Source organism: Sarcophilus harrisii, chromosome 1, assembly GCF_902635505.1.
Source record: "Sarcophilus harrisii chromosome 1, mSarHar1.11, whole genome shotgun sequence".
NCBI lineage: Eukaryota > Metazoa > Chordata > Mammalia > Dasyuromorphia > Dasyuridae > Sarcophilus > Sarcophilus harrisii.
The window spans coordinates 296060366-296075020 of record NC_045426.1 but is presented as its reverse complement, the minus strand read 5'-3'; the positions used below and the strand labels follow the sequence as shown (position 1 = coordinate 296075020).

The 14655-nt window shown below is 33.4% G+C and overlaps 1 protein-coding gene across 8 annotated transcripts in view; it reads right to left on the bottom strand.

Moving 5' to 3' along the window:
- SMARCA2 (SWI/SNF related, matrix associated, actin dependent regulator of chromatin, subfamily a, member 2) overlaps positions 1-14655 on the bottom strand; it is a 278733-nt gene that overhangs the window by 55058 nt on the left and 209020 nt on the right. For all 8 annotated transcript variants that reach the window (XM_031943983.1, XM_012542924.3, XM_031943976.1 and 5 more), the window contains one exon: positions 7977-8195. In XM_031943983.1, the coding sequence (XP_031799843.1) occupies positions 7977-8195 (219 nt within the window). The remainder of the gene's footprint in view (positions 1-7976; positions 8196-14655) is intronic.

Below are 14655 nucleotides of genomic sequence, written 5' to 3'. Positions count from 1 at the left end.
ACTCGGGAAAATATTTTCTCAGGGTCACAAAGCTAATAAGTGTCTGAGATCAAATTTAGTACAGCAGATTTAAGTAAGTTTAAGAACAGAATTAAGAAAGACATAAATTCAAATCCTGCCTCAGTTACTTATTAGGATCTGGGCTCTGGGCAAGTCTCATAAACTTGTACAATTAATTTCCTCATCTGTGAAATGAGGATAATCATAGCACCTATCTCATAGTGTTGTCCTGAATATTAAGTGAGGAAAAACCCTGCAAACTGTTTTGCAAACCTTAAAGTACAATATAAATGCTAGTTATTATCATGACCCTCCCTGTCAGGTAGTGGGATTAATAGAAGGATGGGAGTATATTTAATTGATAAAACTAAGTCATTAATTGATTGGTTCTGGATAAACAAATTTTGATCATGAACTACAATATATAAAGAGATACTTAAAAAAAAACAACAACAAAATATCATCTCTATTCACCTCTTATCTACTAGATATTTTTTTAAATAAAGGAAAAGTCCCTTCTACATAGCTTTAGAAACTTGTTAGGAAGTTTAAGGAGAGATGTTATTTGTTTTATTTCCCTCTGTCTCAGTACAAATACTGGGCTCACTCCCAAACCACCAAGTATCAAATATAGTCTAAATTGATATTTTCAAAGACTTTTTTTCTTCTTAAGAATTTCTCTCTAAAAAGAAGTAAAAAGCATTTATTATGAAGGACAAACAAATTCAAATAAACAAATGTAAATTTGTTTATTTGTGAAAAAATAGTGGACAGTTCTTGAAAATTTTACTCTCCTATGTTGCCCTTCTTTGATCAGTCGAATGATCACAGAAACTCATTTGTTTTCTAGATATTTAGAAGAACAGCCTAACTGATTATGATTAATTTTCCAATGACCAATCCTGATTTTAACTTTTTTGAAAGTGAATGTTTGAGCCATAGAACCCAGGAATTTCAAAAGGAATCCCCCCTCCCTCCCCCAAAAAAAGGAATCTAAAATTGCAGCTATTAGAAAACATTCATGATTTAAAAAAAAATAATCAAATACTTTTCTTGGCTTTGAACATATCATTTATTTAGATTTGAAGGTTTTTAGTTGGACTTTAATTAGTCCTCTTGCAGGTACTAATCAGTATCTGACACTTCCCAAGTGCTGACAGTTAAATAATAAAGTTTTAATGTCCTATCAGTGTTAGGGTATTGTAGTTATTTGAGTCTTGTGAATGGAATAAAATGGCAGAAAATAAGTGAAATTCTTCTATCTACCGTCAAATGCCGCAAGTCATGTTATTAACATGTTATAGCCCTTCCCTCTACCTTCAAAAACAACTCCCTTCTTACCTATTCAATCTTTCCTTTGTTCCTTGTGGTTCACAGAACCTGTCATTTGCTGCTACCCAAATCCATTTTCTAGGTCCTTAGCTCTCCCTTGTGTATAAAAAAGGAAGTGCAGTTTGCTTGAAATTTTTGTCCTAATTACCTGAGGCGATCCATTTTTGAAAAACTGAAATGCCCCTAATTATTTCTATGAATTTTTAGCTCTTAATATTCGTACCTTATGCACAGTTAGCACTTCACAAATATTTGTGGACTGATTGACTGAGAGTTCATGGTTTCCCACAGATAAAGATGATACATAGTGGTAACATGGGAACTTAATGCAAAGGAAATCTCAAAGATACTAAATACCAATATGTTTGAAGGAGGCTCAAAAATATAGAATTTTTATCATAGATAAACAAAGGAATTGTTTTTTATTCTTCCAGAAGAGCCAGAAAGTAATGGAGACATCTTCTAGTCCTTGGCCCTCAAGGACCACAGGTATGCCAATTTAGACAACTGAGAGTCTATCCTATTTTAGAGATATCATCATAGTTGCTAACTCATTCTAAAGTTGAATATATCTTTATGCAGAAATAGTTCTTTAATTCTCATGCCAAAAAATTTAATTGTTCTGGCCTCAGCAGAGGTATGCCGAGTAGACACAAATTTAGACATTCACAGTGATCCTTCAACATTTCATCTTATCTTTTCCCACTCTTCTTTAATCATCTTTCTGACTGACTCCCAAATGAATCTTCTCCAAGTTCTACACATACCTTTTTAGCTGTGAAGTTCAGGATTAGGTACTTTATGGAAACCAGCACTGAGCATGATGGAAGGATGACAATTTTTTTTTTTTTTATTAATTAAGCATCCAGTGTCATGCTGCTTTATAAAACACAGTGTTAAAATATTCTGTAAGAAGTTGTATTTTATTTTGCTGATTACTTACTGCTAAGCATCTAAAACTATTAGTTAAAATTTCCTTTGCCTTTAATTTGTTGATTTTGGGGGAGGAAGAGGTTTTTTTTTTTTTTTTTTTAACTGCCAGAACTGATTTAGAAAGAGGCAGTGACAATGACTGTGTGGACTCCATATGGGCTCATAAATCAAAGGCAATTCAATTTCTCACCTGGCAATGAAGCCAGCAAAGAAGGATAGTGAAGCAATTCTATCTTCCTTCTTTCTCTGTCTTGAAATCCTATATCTCCTAAAACCCTCTTTCCAAAGAAACAGAAAGATCTGAGGACATTGCCATCATTTATATCTCATTTAGGTGGCTACCTACATAGCATATTGTGTAAGCTTGAAGCTTATAGTATGAAAGAGGAAATGTTGATATGAATATTTACATTAGCACACTTGCTGAGGTTAGATACTGCAGAGGACAAAAAGATTATCAGTAAATATGCAATTGTGACTTTTGCATAGAATAGTTTTAAGACTTCAGATTCACTGTAAGAAACAAAAAATATCCTAACCTCAGAATAACAATTAAATATTACAAACCATAGAACTTAGGTGGCATCCTAATTTGTCTTTGACTTGTTGAAAGAATAGAAGAGGTACTAAAAGTACCAGAAAAATTGAGGTGGGGGGGAAAGGGGGTGGCAACTATGATTGAAGAAGCAGGAAGAGTACAATCAAGGCCTTCCCAAAATAACAGCTTTGACCCAATTTCATGTGCAGCAGCATTCATGCTTAACCCAATCATAAAAAGTTTAAGTCTATAATGAAGAATAAATTAAGATTGTTTAAACATATTGCTGCTAATAATGATGATAATAATTGCTAGCATTTATATATTGCTTGAACAATTATAGTGATTTATGTAGTGATTTAACGTTTTAATATTTAACTTTACATAACAGTACATAAGTTAATTCATTTGATCATTTGACAATCTTGTGAGAGAAGTACTATTAACAAACAGAAGCACAGAAAGGCTAAATGACTTGGTCAGAGTCTTATAATGTATGTGAGGCAACTTTTTCATTAATTTTAGTAGTAAAAGGTTCAAGGGAAAAGATCTGACCTGGGTTGGATAGAAAGGCCAAAGAAAGGTTTCAGGGAGGTTAAAGACATTAAGGAAAGGTTAAAAGGTTGAGCAAGATCCCCAAAGAGATTAGAGGAAAAGGACTCAACAATATAAATGGGGAATTAGTTTTAAGGAGAATTAGATATATTCCTTCTCCTATGGCCAGAGGGGAAAGGAAGTATATAATGATGTTTCTATGTTTTGAGGAATGAATAAGGGGAATTGAGAGAACCCACCTTGGTGGATCTCAGTCCTCTCAGTGACAAAGAAAAGATAAGTCATATTCTCTAACTAGATAGTATGTGGGGGGGGGGGGGCCGGGGACGAGGTGGGTTTGAGAAAAAAGTAAAGGGTTTGTAAAAATATTCTGCAATGAATTAAATTAATAGTAGTGCTGACATAATTGATATTGTACTCCTGTATTGTACCAGATAGGGACTGGAACAGATAAATTGGATGGTGGTTGCCTCATGATAGCTGGTGGCAGAATTTGTTTCAGAGGCAAATGAAGATGGGGAACAGGAAGGGGTCATGTGATCAGAGGTCACAATATGGCAAAAGGTAAAAGACCTAGTTTGACAGCTAGAGCTAAGGTTATTGAGAGGGAAGCTCAATTGTCTGAAAGTTGGATTAAGGTTCATTGATTTGTTGATCATGCATTGTAAATGATGGCAAATATTATTACTATAGAGGCGGTGGCTTGTGTAAGGAAATATTTTGTAGCTGCTTCAGTGGCTCGTGGGTGAGTATCATTGAGGCATTCCTGAGAGCCCTAGGAAGTGTTGTGGGAAAGAGGTTATATTGACGCCTACAAATATAATAGAAAAGTGAATTTTTGCTCATGTATCATTTAGTATGTAGCGAGAGTAATATGTAGAGAGAAAGAGGACATCTTAGGAATTAGAATTTAGAAGCTTAAGATCTTGAGGATAATTATAAGAGATACATGAGACCATCCTACATGATCACAGGCATAAATGAAGTGAGTTGACAAAGATGACCATTAGAGTTAAAAAAAAAAAAGTTGAGAAATTATGTAGTCATTTTGTTAGATGAGAACTGAAATACTTAAGAGATGGAAAGTTATGGAATCTAGGGAAAGATCGTGAATTAGGAGACTGGCCTGAATAATAACAAGAATGGTGAGAGGATGGCATGAAAGGATTTTATGTACTTCTTAAGGGATGATGGCAAAGTAATAATCTAGAAAGAATAGAATAAGTCATGGTGAGGAGAGGAGCTGCCCCCAATGGAGAAGGATGCAATAAAGGGCAGATGGGGGATACACTGGTTAAGGAAAAGTCAGGTTTCTATTAAAGGTAAGAAATAAAAGCAGTGCTACACTTTCTTTTCAAAACCCTAAGAGAGGTAGCATATGTTTTATTGCTCCCCTTGTGAGCTCTTATGTTAGGTGATGAAGGGTCACTGATTGAGAGCTAGAAGGAGTTTGATCATGGTCACCCATTTAAGAAGTAGTTGAGCCATAATTTGAACCCAGATCTCCCAACTGCAAGTCTATCATTCCATTCATTACCTCATGCTTCTTCAAAGGTTGACAGAGGATGAAACCAAAGACCCAGTGGTCTGCACAGGATGCTCTGAGATACTGTCAAGTGGGCTGGAGTCAATATGAGCCACAGCTAGTTTGACTTGATTGGGAATGAGAGGGTGAGAGGTCAGGTCAGTATCCAAAACAGTGAGGCTGACCCACTCCAATACTTCAATCTTGCCTTTAAACATTTGGGTTAACTCAATTTAATTTTATGAAACCACATTATAACAAATTTCATAAAATCACGTTCTTGATGCCACAGGCTTCCACATTCTGCTGCTCATCTTGCTCTGCGTACAGTCCCCATCTTATTACTGTGTCTATTTCAGACTGTCTGCTCATCAAGTAAAGCTACATTTACCATACATCTTCTGTGTAAAATCTAGCATGAAGCTGGAATAAAGTCAACTTTGCCAGCTATAAGTTTCTAAAGTCTTATATGATCATTCAGGTAAGAGGCAAAAGGCCTCTGGTGATGCCCAATAACTGTTATAAAAACAAGTATTCCTTGCAGAGACCTTGTCTATCCATTGAATAGAAGAATGAGTGTAGTTCTTAGCAAAGTTGCCTCAGTCCTTTCAATCTGAGGGCAAATCCCCTCTTAAGAGGCTGGATGTAATATTATTGCTCTGTCCACATTTGAGGGTAGGATCATGTATCCTTCATTTAATCAAGGGGCATAGCAATGTTCAGCATGTCTCTTTGTGGCACTTGATGAAAGTCTAAAAATATTAATATCAAAAACATATAGAAAATTCTCAACTAGAAAACAAATGACAGTAGCATCATTTATCTAGAATGGCTGGGGAATTGGGTATCTGAATTAATTATATGTTTTGGTTAAAATTATTGTGACCATTAATTTTCAAAGCATTACGATGAAGTAAATATTATTGCTGTTCATTCACATCTGATTCTTCATGACCTCATTTTTTGGCAAAGATACTGAAGTAGCTTGCCATTTCCTTCTTTAGCTCATTTACAGATGTGAAACGAAGATAAACAGGGTTTAAATGTCTTGTTTAGGGTCACACAACTAGTAAATGTCTGAGACCAGATTTGAACTCAGGAAGATGAGCCTCAGGCCTGTCATTCTATCCACTGCACCACTCAGCTGCCCAAAATAAATACTTCATCTTTGGGGATATCTAAACCTTACCTAAAGTCTATGATTACATTAACATTGTTAACTCCAATAATCTGCAGTAATGCTTAATATTTGTATTATTTGAGCTTTCTGTTTAAAATATAGAGTAGATTTACATAGATGATCTCTACCAATTTCCAAAAAAATAATAATAAGCTGTAAAACATTGCTATAATATTCTCAATGAAAATCAAGGATAGCTTTTCATTCTCCATTCCTCACATTATAATAAAAGGAACAGGAAAATGAGCTAAGACTAAATTGTTTTTTCTAATCTAAAATTTTCAAGTCTCGACTTTCTGCTGATGTTTTATTTATTTATTTTTAAAAGAGCAGTTTCCAGTTAGCATAAAACTGCTCCAGCTCAGTCTCATTCCTGGGTAATAAAAAAGGACCTTAATCACAAGGGCAATGCCTTCATGGTAATTATGCTTGTGAATTCTGTAGAATATGTGTGTATATATATATATATATATATATATATAAAGATTGACTCTAAAATACTGGGTCGGTCAGATAGTCATCTCATCTCCTGCAATACTCTAGGTATTTAATTTATTTCTTAAATAAAAGAAAGGAAAAAAAATAGAACATCTCCTATAGTTTTGAGATGAATATGGGAAGAGTCCTCAGTATCATGGCATAAATCTTAACTAGTCAAATCAAAATTCATAAAGCTGAAACAGAGAAAAGAAATTCATGAAATGGAATTATGGTGTTGTGAAATTTGGCCAGAAAGCAGTGATATCCATTCATGGTTGGAGTAGCCTTACATTTTAAACTCAAATATCCAATTATGCAAAGAAAATCAAAGTACTGACAATGCTATTTGTTAGTTTCTGGATCTCTTTTTAGAAGACAACAAATCTCAGCCAGTTCACAATCCAAATACTCTCTTTTCTTTCTATACAACATTCTGAGTAAATCACATCTCAGGTAGTGACAAGACATCTCTGTGTCTTTTTTTTTTAGCCTCCTCTCTTGGCCTACAGCCAAGAAGATTCACGATCATCTGGCTATCTATCTACCATCTGGATCCTGAAATATATTTTCATCCAAATGATACTTTTTATTTTTTTCTTTTAACAACATAAACAACATACAGACCTAGCTTATCCTTTCCTTCAATTGTTGAGTAGCTATTCTTAACTATCATTTTCTCTGTGATCTGTGGCTCATGGCACAGATTCACTAATGACCATTTCACCAATCCATATTAAAAAAGTACTATAACAAACACAGATAGTGTGGCTGAGTTTTCCATTAATTTTATGAATTTATTTCAAATAGGCATCCCCCCCAAACCCAACTTAATCTGCAAATCCTAAACAAAAAGATCCTATGAAAATGCTATTATTTCACTACTCTCCACTGAGTACTACAAAATTGACAATAGCAGTCAGAATCAGAAATGAAGATATTCCAAAAGGAGATAACTACTAGTTTATATCTGGATTGGTTATATTTGGTTTTCCCATAAATGCACAAATTGAACATGAAAAACAATGCATGTCTTAGGCTGCTATCTAATTCCAAATTGTCTATGATCTTGATTAAAATATACAACTTTTTAAAGAATACCTAAACATTAGAAGATAGAGCATAATCAACTTGTAATAAAACATTAGCCAGAATCAAAGCTGCAGTAATTCTAGATCTTGCAATGAAAAATTCACTAAAAGCAATACATTTTTGACAAATAAAGCTTTAAAAAAAAAAAACCAAAGATCCACAACTTAATCACATAGCAATTCTAGGCAATCATCACAAATATGGAATAAAGAGTATTTTGCTCATTTGACTTGTCATCTCAAAGCACTCAGGTCACTGCATGCATTTCCACCAATGATTTTTTTTTTAAATCTTGAAAGTTTATCCAATATATTCAACAAAAGAAAGATAAAAGTCACCCTTACCCTCAGCCACTGCTTCTCTGTGAGTGCATCACTGTAATCCACATCCCTGCGCTGGCGGGATCCTCTGCCAAATATTTTCTCTTCTTCTTCTTCACAGGTAAGCCTTTCTACTTCAGCATCATCTTTAATAATCCAGGATGGCAGTTCATCTTCTTCCATCAAGCGAGGCTTGCGTTTTGGGTTTCGGGCATCTTCCCTGCGTCGATCCATGTCCATTCGCTAGATAATAATTAACAAAAGTGTTAAGGAAGGTCAAGAAGAAAATGACACACATTTTTATAGCAATTAAAATTATATGATTAACATACCATATCAGCTACTATTTCTATCTCTGTACCTGCTGAGTGAAGAAGTAATAGTCAATCATATTTATTTACTAAATTTTACATTTTGGTAAAATGTAAATTTTGCTTTAGTTAATGAATTTTTAAAAATATATTTTAGGCATAATATTGGTCATACTAAATTATATTTTTCTAGGGCAGATTTACTTTCAGGATATACATTTTTAAAAACTTAAGACTTTTGAAGTGCATTTTTATTCATTGTAGAATTACTTTCCTACAGGGGCAGATGAATGGCACAGTGGATAGAGCACAGGCCCTCTAGTCAGGAGGACCTGAGTTCAAATCTAGTCTCAGGCACTTAATACTTCTTAGCTGTGTGACCCTGGGCAAGTCACTTAACCCTAATTGCCTCAGCAAAATATATATACTTTCTACAGAATTAAAACATCAGAAAGAATCTAATGTGCCTCACATTAGAGAACTGCCATAGACTTATTCCGGAATTTGGGGTGGAAAAATAGTTTGGGTTCAATTTTTTTTACTATTTTCAGCATGTGGAACCTCTACTAGATACTGTGAAGAGATGCATATCACTCAATCCTTATGTTGTCTGTTATCAGAGATATTTTGATTTAAAAGATAATTTAGTCTAAATTGATCGTTATAACAATTTTTATAAATGTTATATTGTGAATTTTCTTGAATTATCAATTTCCCCACATCATTCTTTCTCTTAAAAATTTAGTTTGTGTCTAAATCAATATAATAACTCATTTGGCTTTCAACTAGCTTTCAATGACCTAATATCCTCCACAGGCTAAAAACATTTCATATATTAATCATGCTTAATATTTACATCATGTAGGACCACTAATTATTGAATTATATAGGCTTCTTTACTTTTTATGAATATCAAAATTATATTAAGAAAACCCCAAATACTCAAAAAGTGAATCAAAAAGTCAACCACCACCACCTCAAAAAATTTATATCTGTCTCTCAAGTAATTATTTAAACTTCTACAAGTCTTAAATTTAATAATTCAAAGGTATTTCACTGACATATTTTTGAGCCCCAAATCAGAAAATACTGATAGAAGATATTCCTTGTGCAAAAACTTGTTAAAAGTATACAATCAAAGCTATTTTAGAAAATCTACTACAAATTTGATTGTAGTAAGTAAGTATAACAGAATCTCATCATGGTACAGATTGGCTGTTTTATGGGTCATATAACGTGGACACTCTATTAACACTTGCTAGAATTACCTCCTAGTTGTCCATCACTAGAAATGACTGTGTTTCAACAAGTAAGAAACAGAAAATTAATGCTTATCCCTTCTTAAACTGTCGTACCTAAAAAGAAGTTTCATGTACGATATCTTCAAAACTTTTGGCAGTCTTATAAATAATTTATTTTAAATATGATAGCAATATGATGATGGTATTCAAAAGTGGTATGGTATTAGTTGAGTTGTGTCCTGAATAAATTTTTCTTTATGGAAAATTATTCTATTGTGTATGTGAACATATATGATACATGATAAATTTATTTCTTTTCATACTATAGAGAGCATATGTGGAGAAGTATTGCTCAAAGTGGTGAGGTGTGATGAAGATCGAAAAATGTTTGGAAAAATTTGCTCTAGAACAATTATTAATAAAAATACTAAAGAGCTAATTTGTTTCATAGTTATGAAAATAAACATATTCAAACTTTTTAATGAAAGGGAGACTAAAATGATTTCTACTTTCATCATGTTAAAGATATGATGTAGTTCATTGGCATAAGTTGAAGGATATAATTGAAACCTTTTTGTTTTTCAACAAAATTCAATCTACAATATGCATGCATGTATGCATATATATCCAAATTAATATCCATAATATCTAGCACAATGATATTTTGAATCAATTAGCAGTTAATAAACAAGAACTTTCTCCTTAAGTTTCAACATAAAAAACACATTTCTCCTGACTGGATTATAATTTTTAGGCTAACAAATACAATTATGAAACAAGTAGTTTTCTTGCCCTGGATAGGAATATAGCTTCTGGGAAATCAACATCTGAAATCGATAATCAGAATGGAATAAACAATTGTTTAATGCAACTTTTTATAAACAGAAAAGAAAAAATATATAGAAAAAATTTTTGTAAGAAAATAACTATCTTACTGTCTACATATATGTATGAGATATATATACTCAATATATAAATGAGTAACCATGCACCTATATGCATGGGTATTTTGAATATATAAATGAGATAAAGATAACATTATTGAAATCTATAAGTAATCCAAGTGTTTGTTTTAGTCAGTAGTTTGCTCTTTTTTCTTTACCTTAGGTGCTGATAAGTCAGCACATTTTATTCCATTGTCCTCTGCTGAAGATGCTAATGAATAAAATGGGCAAAACACAGCTTGTAGGTTACAATGAAAAGCTGAGGGAAAACTCCAGATAAGTCATATAGTTAGTCTTTGAATATAAAAGTAATAACCTAGAAGGGGTGGAGGCTGCAAAACTTTTATACTTGTCTGTCAAACTACCTTAAGCTCACATGTACTCAAAAATGACATTTTTAACTTTTTTAAAGACTTCCCTTCCTTGGAGTGTCAGGAGCCTGCCTACTTAGCTATGGCTGGAAATATTATAATCAATGGCTAGCACCATTTACTTTTTAGCTTTTTGCAAAGGGAAGAAAGGCATAATACCCTGGAACTAAGTTCCAGTCAGGAAAGTGGGCCCTAATGAGTCATGTTAACTGTACTAAAGAAACAGCTTTTAGTTCAGTGGGCAGGGCTTCCTTGATTCAAATGTAACCTGATTTTTGGAAAAGGTGGAGTTTGAGACTTCATTGACCTTTTTACCTGGCAGAGTTTGCAATGTTAAAAAATAAAAATAAGATATTGTCTACTGTCTCAAGTGGGGAACCTGGTTCTTAACAGATGACCTAATTTGATTAGCACTGGATAGAGATTAAAGACACAGGCCTTCTGCAGTCACTTAGGCTTCTTCTCTAAGTCCCTCTTGATGGACTAAAAGAACCTAACATTGACCCTTTTACCCTTTTTTTTGGTGACTGCATGAAAATTCCACTGGGACTAGACCAGGTATTGCTTAATAATCCAGTATTATTTTCTTTTCATAAATCATTGCATGTATGAAATAAGGAGCAATTCACTCTAGCTTTGTAATTAGTACACTTGATTTTTTCAGTCATACATCTCCTGAATGGAAGCCATAATACCAGTTGCCCTGCACAAATTTCTGTTCATATTGTGATTCTCTATTACAACTGGCATGAACTATAACTTTAATTCTTCATTGATTTTTGTATTCCATTATTCACAACCTGCATTAATAGATATTTTAGTTTAAAAAATGTGGGTGTTTGTCTCAGGGGAGACCTAGAGATATTAAAAGTACTGCATAGTTTCCCAATTATGATGCATTCTGTTTTCCTTCTACTCCTCGGTTCTAAGACCAGTTATGTGTCATCCATTTACATACCTATAATATGTATGTACTAATGGATCAACTATGAGTTATCCATTCAACTGCAACTAAACATGTATTGTTCATCCAGTCTTTCTTCCAATGTGGACATTTAGGCTGAATTTTTCAGTAACTATAGATTGGTTTTGCCTTGTTCAAGGCCATGATGCAATTGGTATAACATCTGAAAGATCTCATAATGGGCAATCTCTTCTGTTGGCATCTGTCCTAGTCATCCTCCATGACAGTGGAAAACTACTTTGTTGAACATATGTTTCTCTGCCTTATTTTAATGTTTGATGTTAATAATCATGAGTCATTTAAATAATCTCTTGTTATTTTTCTAATAATTTCATATGATTACATACATACACACACACGTATATGAAAATGCCTTGTTGAAGAGGATCATTTAAGATGGCAATGTGTCATACTGAATCAAATGATGTTTTATGGTCAATGAAACAGTAGGATTTTTGAATTCTCTGAGCCTTCAGATAATTATATAGGTTTCCTGTAGAAGCCTTTTAAAAGGAAAAAAGAAAAACAAAACTCCATTTATCAACATTAAAGGTGCTCTAAAAATATGGATAAAATTATTCTCAAGAAGACTTTATAGAGATTGCAAAAGTAGGCATATAGGTCAGTAATTACTAATATTTGTTTAAATTTTTTTTAAGGAGTAATAATTTTTTCAAAGCATATGGTGTCTTCTCATCTTTTAGATTTATTGGTAATTTATCCTTCAATTCTCTTAAAACTGTATCACTGTCAGCACACACATCTTCTATTTATGTTCAGTCTAGTCAAGCTATATTTTATATCTATATTTTCTATAGTGACATTTCTACTTCCTTATGCTGTATATAGGAGATTGTGATGTTAGAATTTTAATGTGTTGTTCCCATTGTCATAGACAAAGAGAATTGGAAAGAAGAAGAAATATTTGATGTCTGAGACAGTTTTCTGGAGATTTTGCCTCCTTGTGAAGAATGATGCCCAACTTGCTAAGGCCATTATGATAGTCCATGTTAATATTGGTTCTTGTTTTCATTTCCTGTCTTGTAGGATCAACAGTTTGTTTCAAAGAACAATTGTAGTTTGCAATTATATATCATATCTTTCTGTTCATCTAATTTTGGTATCAACTTGGGCTTCTTCTTTCATAATTGATTACCTGACCAAAGAATAGCTAATGTGGAATAGACTTTCTCATCTGTAATCTGTAATTTCCTGGTTGTTAGGAAGAAATAAATTTCATTTTTAATATTGTTGGGTATTCATGTCTTTGAGAACATTTCAACTTTCTTCTGGACATGTCTTCACAAAATATGATAAAAAACAACTGGCATTTATGGCATTTATTTATTTAAGGCTTGCAAAAAGCTTTATGTGTTTAATATACACAACTTGGGTCTCTCTCCTTTTTTAGTTTTAAACTAAATAGACATGTACATTCCTTTAAGCAGAGTATGTACAAGTTAAGGGTATGATATTCTATGTGGACAAGGGAAAGGGAAGGAGAAAGGAAAAGGTAAAAAAGAAAAAAAAAGGAAAATAAAGAGTTATGTTATCCTGCTGGTAAGCCCCCATTGGGTCAACAGTGAGATAGTTCCTACTCTTACTCAGAGGTTGTTGTTTGCCCTTCCTTCTCTAAGAAGATCATGACATTAGAAAGATGATGTCATGACATGAAAGTGAATTAAAGGCAGGGACCTTCAAGATATCTTAGCATTTAAGATATTTTAAATATGACACACATATGCACACACACACACACACACACACACACAAACTTACTGAGAAAGAAAAGAAGAAAAAGAGACAGAGACACAGAGAGAGAGACAGAAACAGAGACAGAGACAGAGACAGAGAGACAGAGAGAGACAGAGACAGACAGAAATAGAAAGATTTCCCTTAATCACTGATTAGGCATTGCCTCAGTCAACAGACCTTTTAAAGACATTAATTTATAAAAACCAAGGTCTCCCAATGCATACAGGGGTATGTATCTTCAATCATCTTGATCTATATCTGGCCCTGGACCCAGATGGCTTTGGAGAGGAAAGTAAGGCAAGTGACCTTGCACAGTCTTGCCTAACTTAAATCCAATTCACTTGCATGCCATGACGTCACCTCCCTTGACATCATGGTGCTCTTTGAGAAGGAACAACAAACAACCACAGTTCTTCAACCATACCATTCTACATAATTTTCACTACTCTCCCCTATGTTTAGTTAACATCAGTAAGTATTAATGTATATGTTGACTGAATTTGAAAGATCTTATAAAGTTAGTCATATAAATTCATCTACCTCATGTTCTGAAAAAGATTGTGGTGAATAGATGATTGTCTCCATGATATATTTTTGTTTATTACATGAGTTACTATGGTCAAATGATTCATGACAAAATTCCCTGGCTACTGATGATGAACTTCTTGATACTTAGCTTGGCTGGCCCTTATTTCACAGTTACAATTTTCTGCTGAGTTGACAAAGTTATTCCAGTATGGTAAAACATAAAAGTTACATTGGTATAGCTTTAAAGTACCTCAGGGTACTGCCTCACCACAGTGAGCTACTGTGTCAGTTGATATTCCACAGACCAAATTCAATATAGTCACCATTTTACTATTAAACAGCTATAAAACAACAGTCAACTTTCCAAAATTAAAAAAATGAAATTAACCTCTAAGGTGATAAAGTTACCAATGTTGCAGCTTTTTAGTAGGAATTTTATCTCTTATTTTACATTGAATGTGGTCAGTGCTAAATAATACAAAGAATATAATATCCTTCAATGTCTACACTACACATAACAAAAAGTTACTTGTGATTATTCACCAACCTGTGCTATGACTTTGCAGTGATTCACTTCAATGTTTAATTA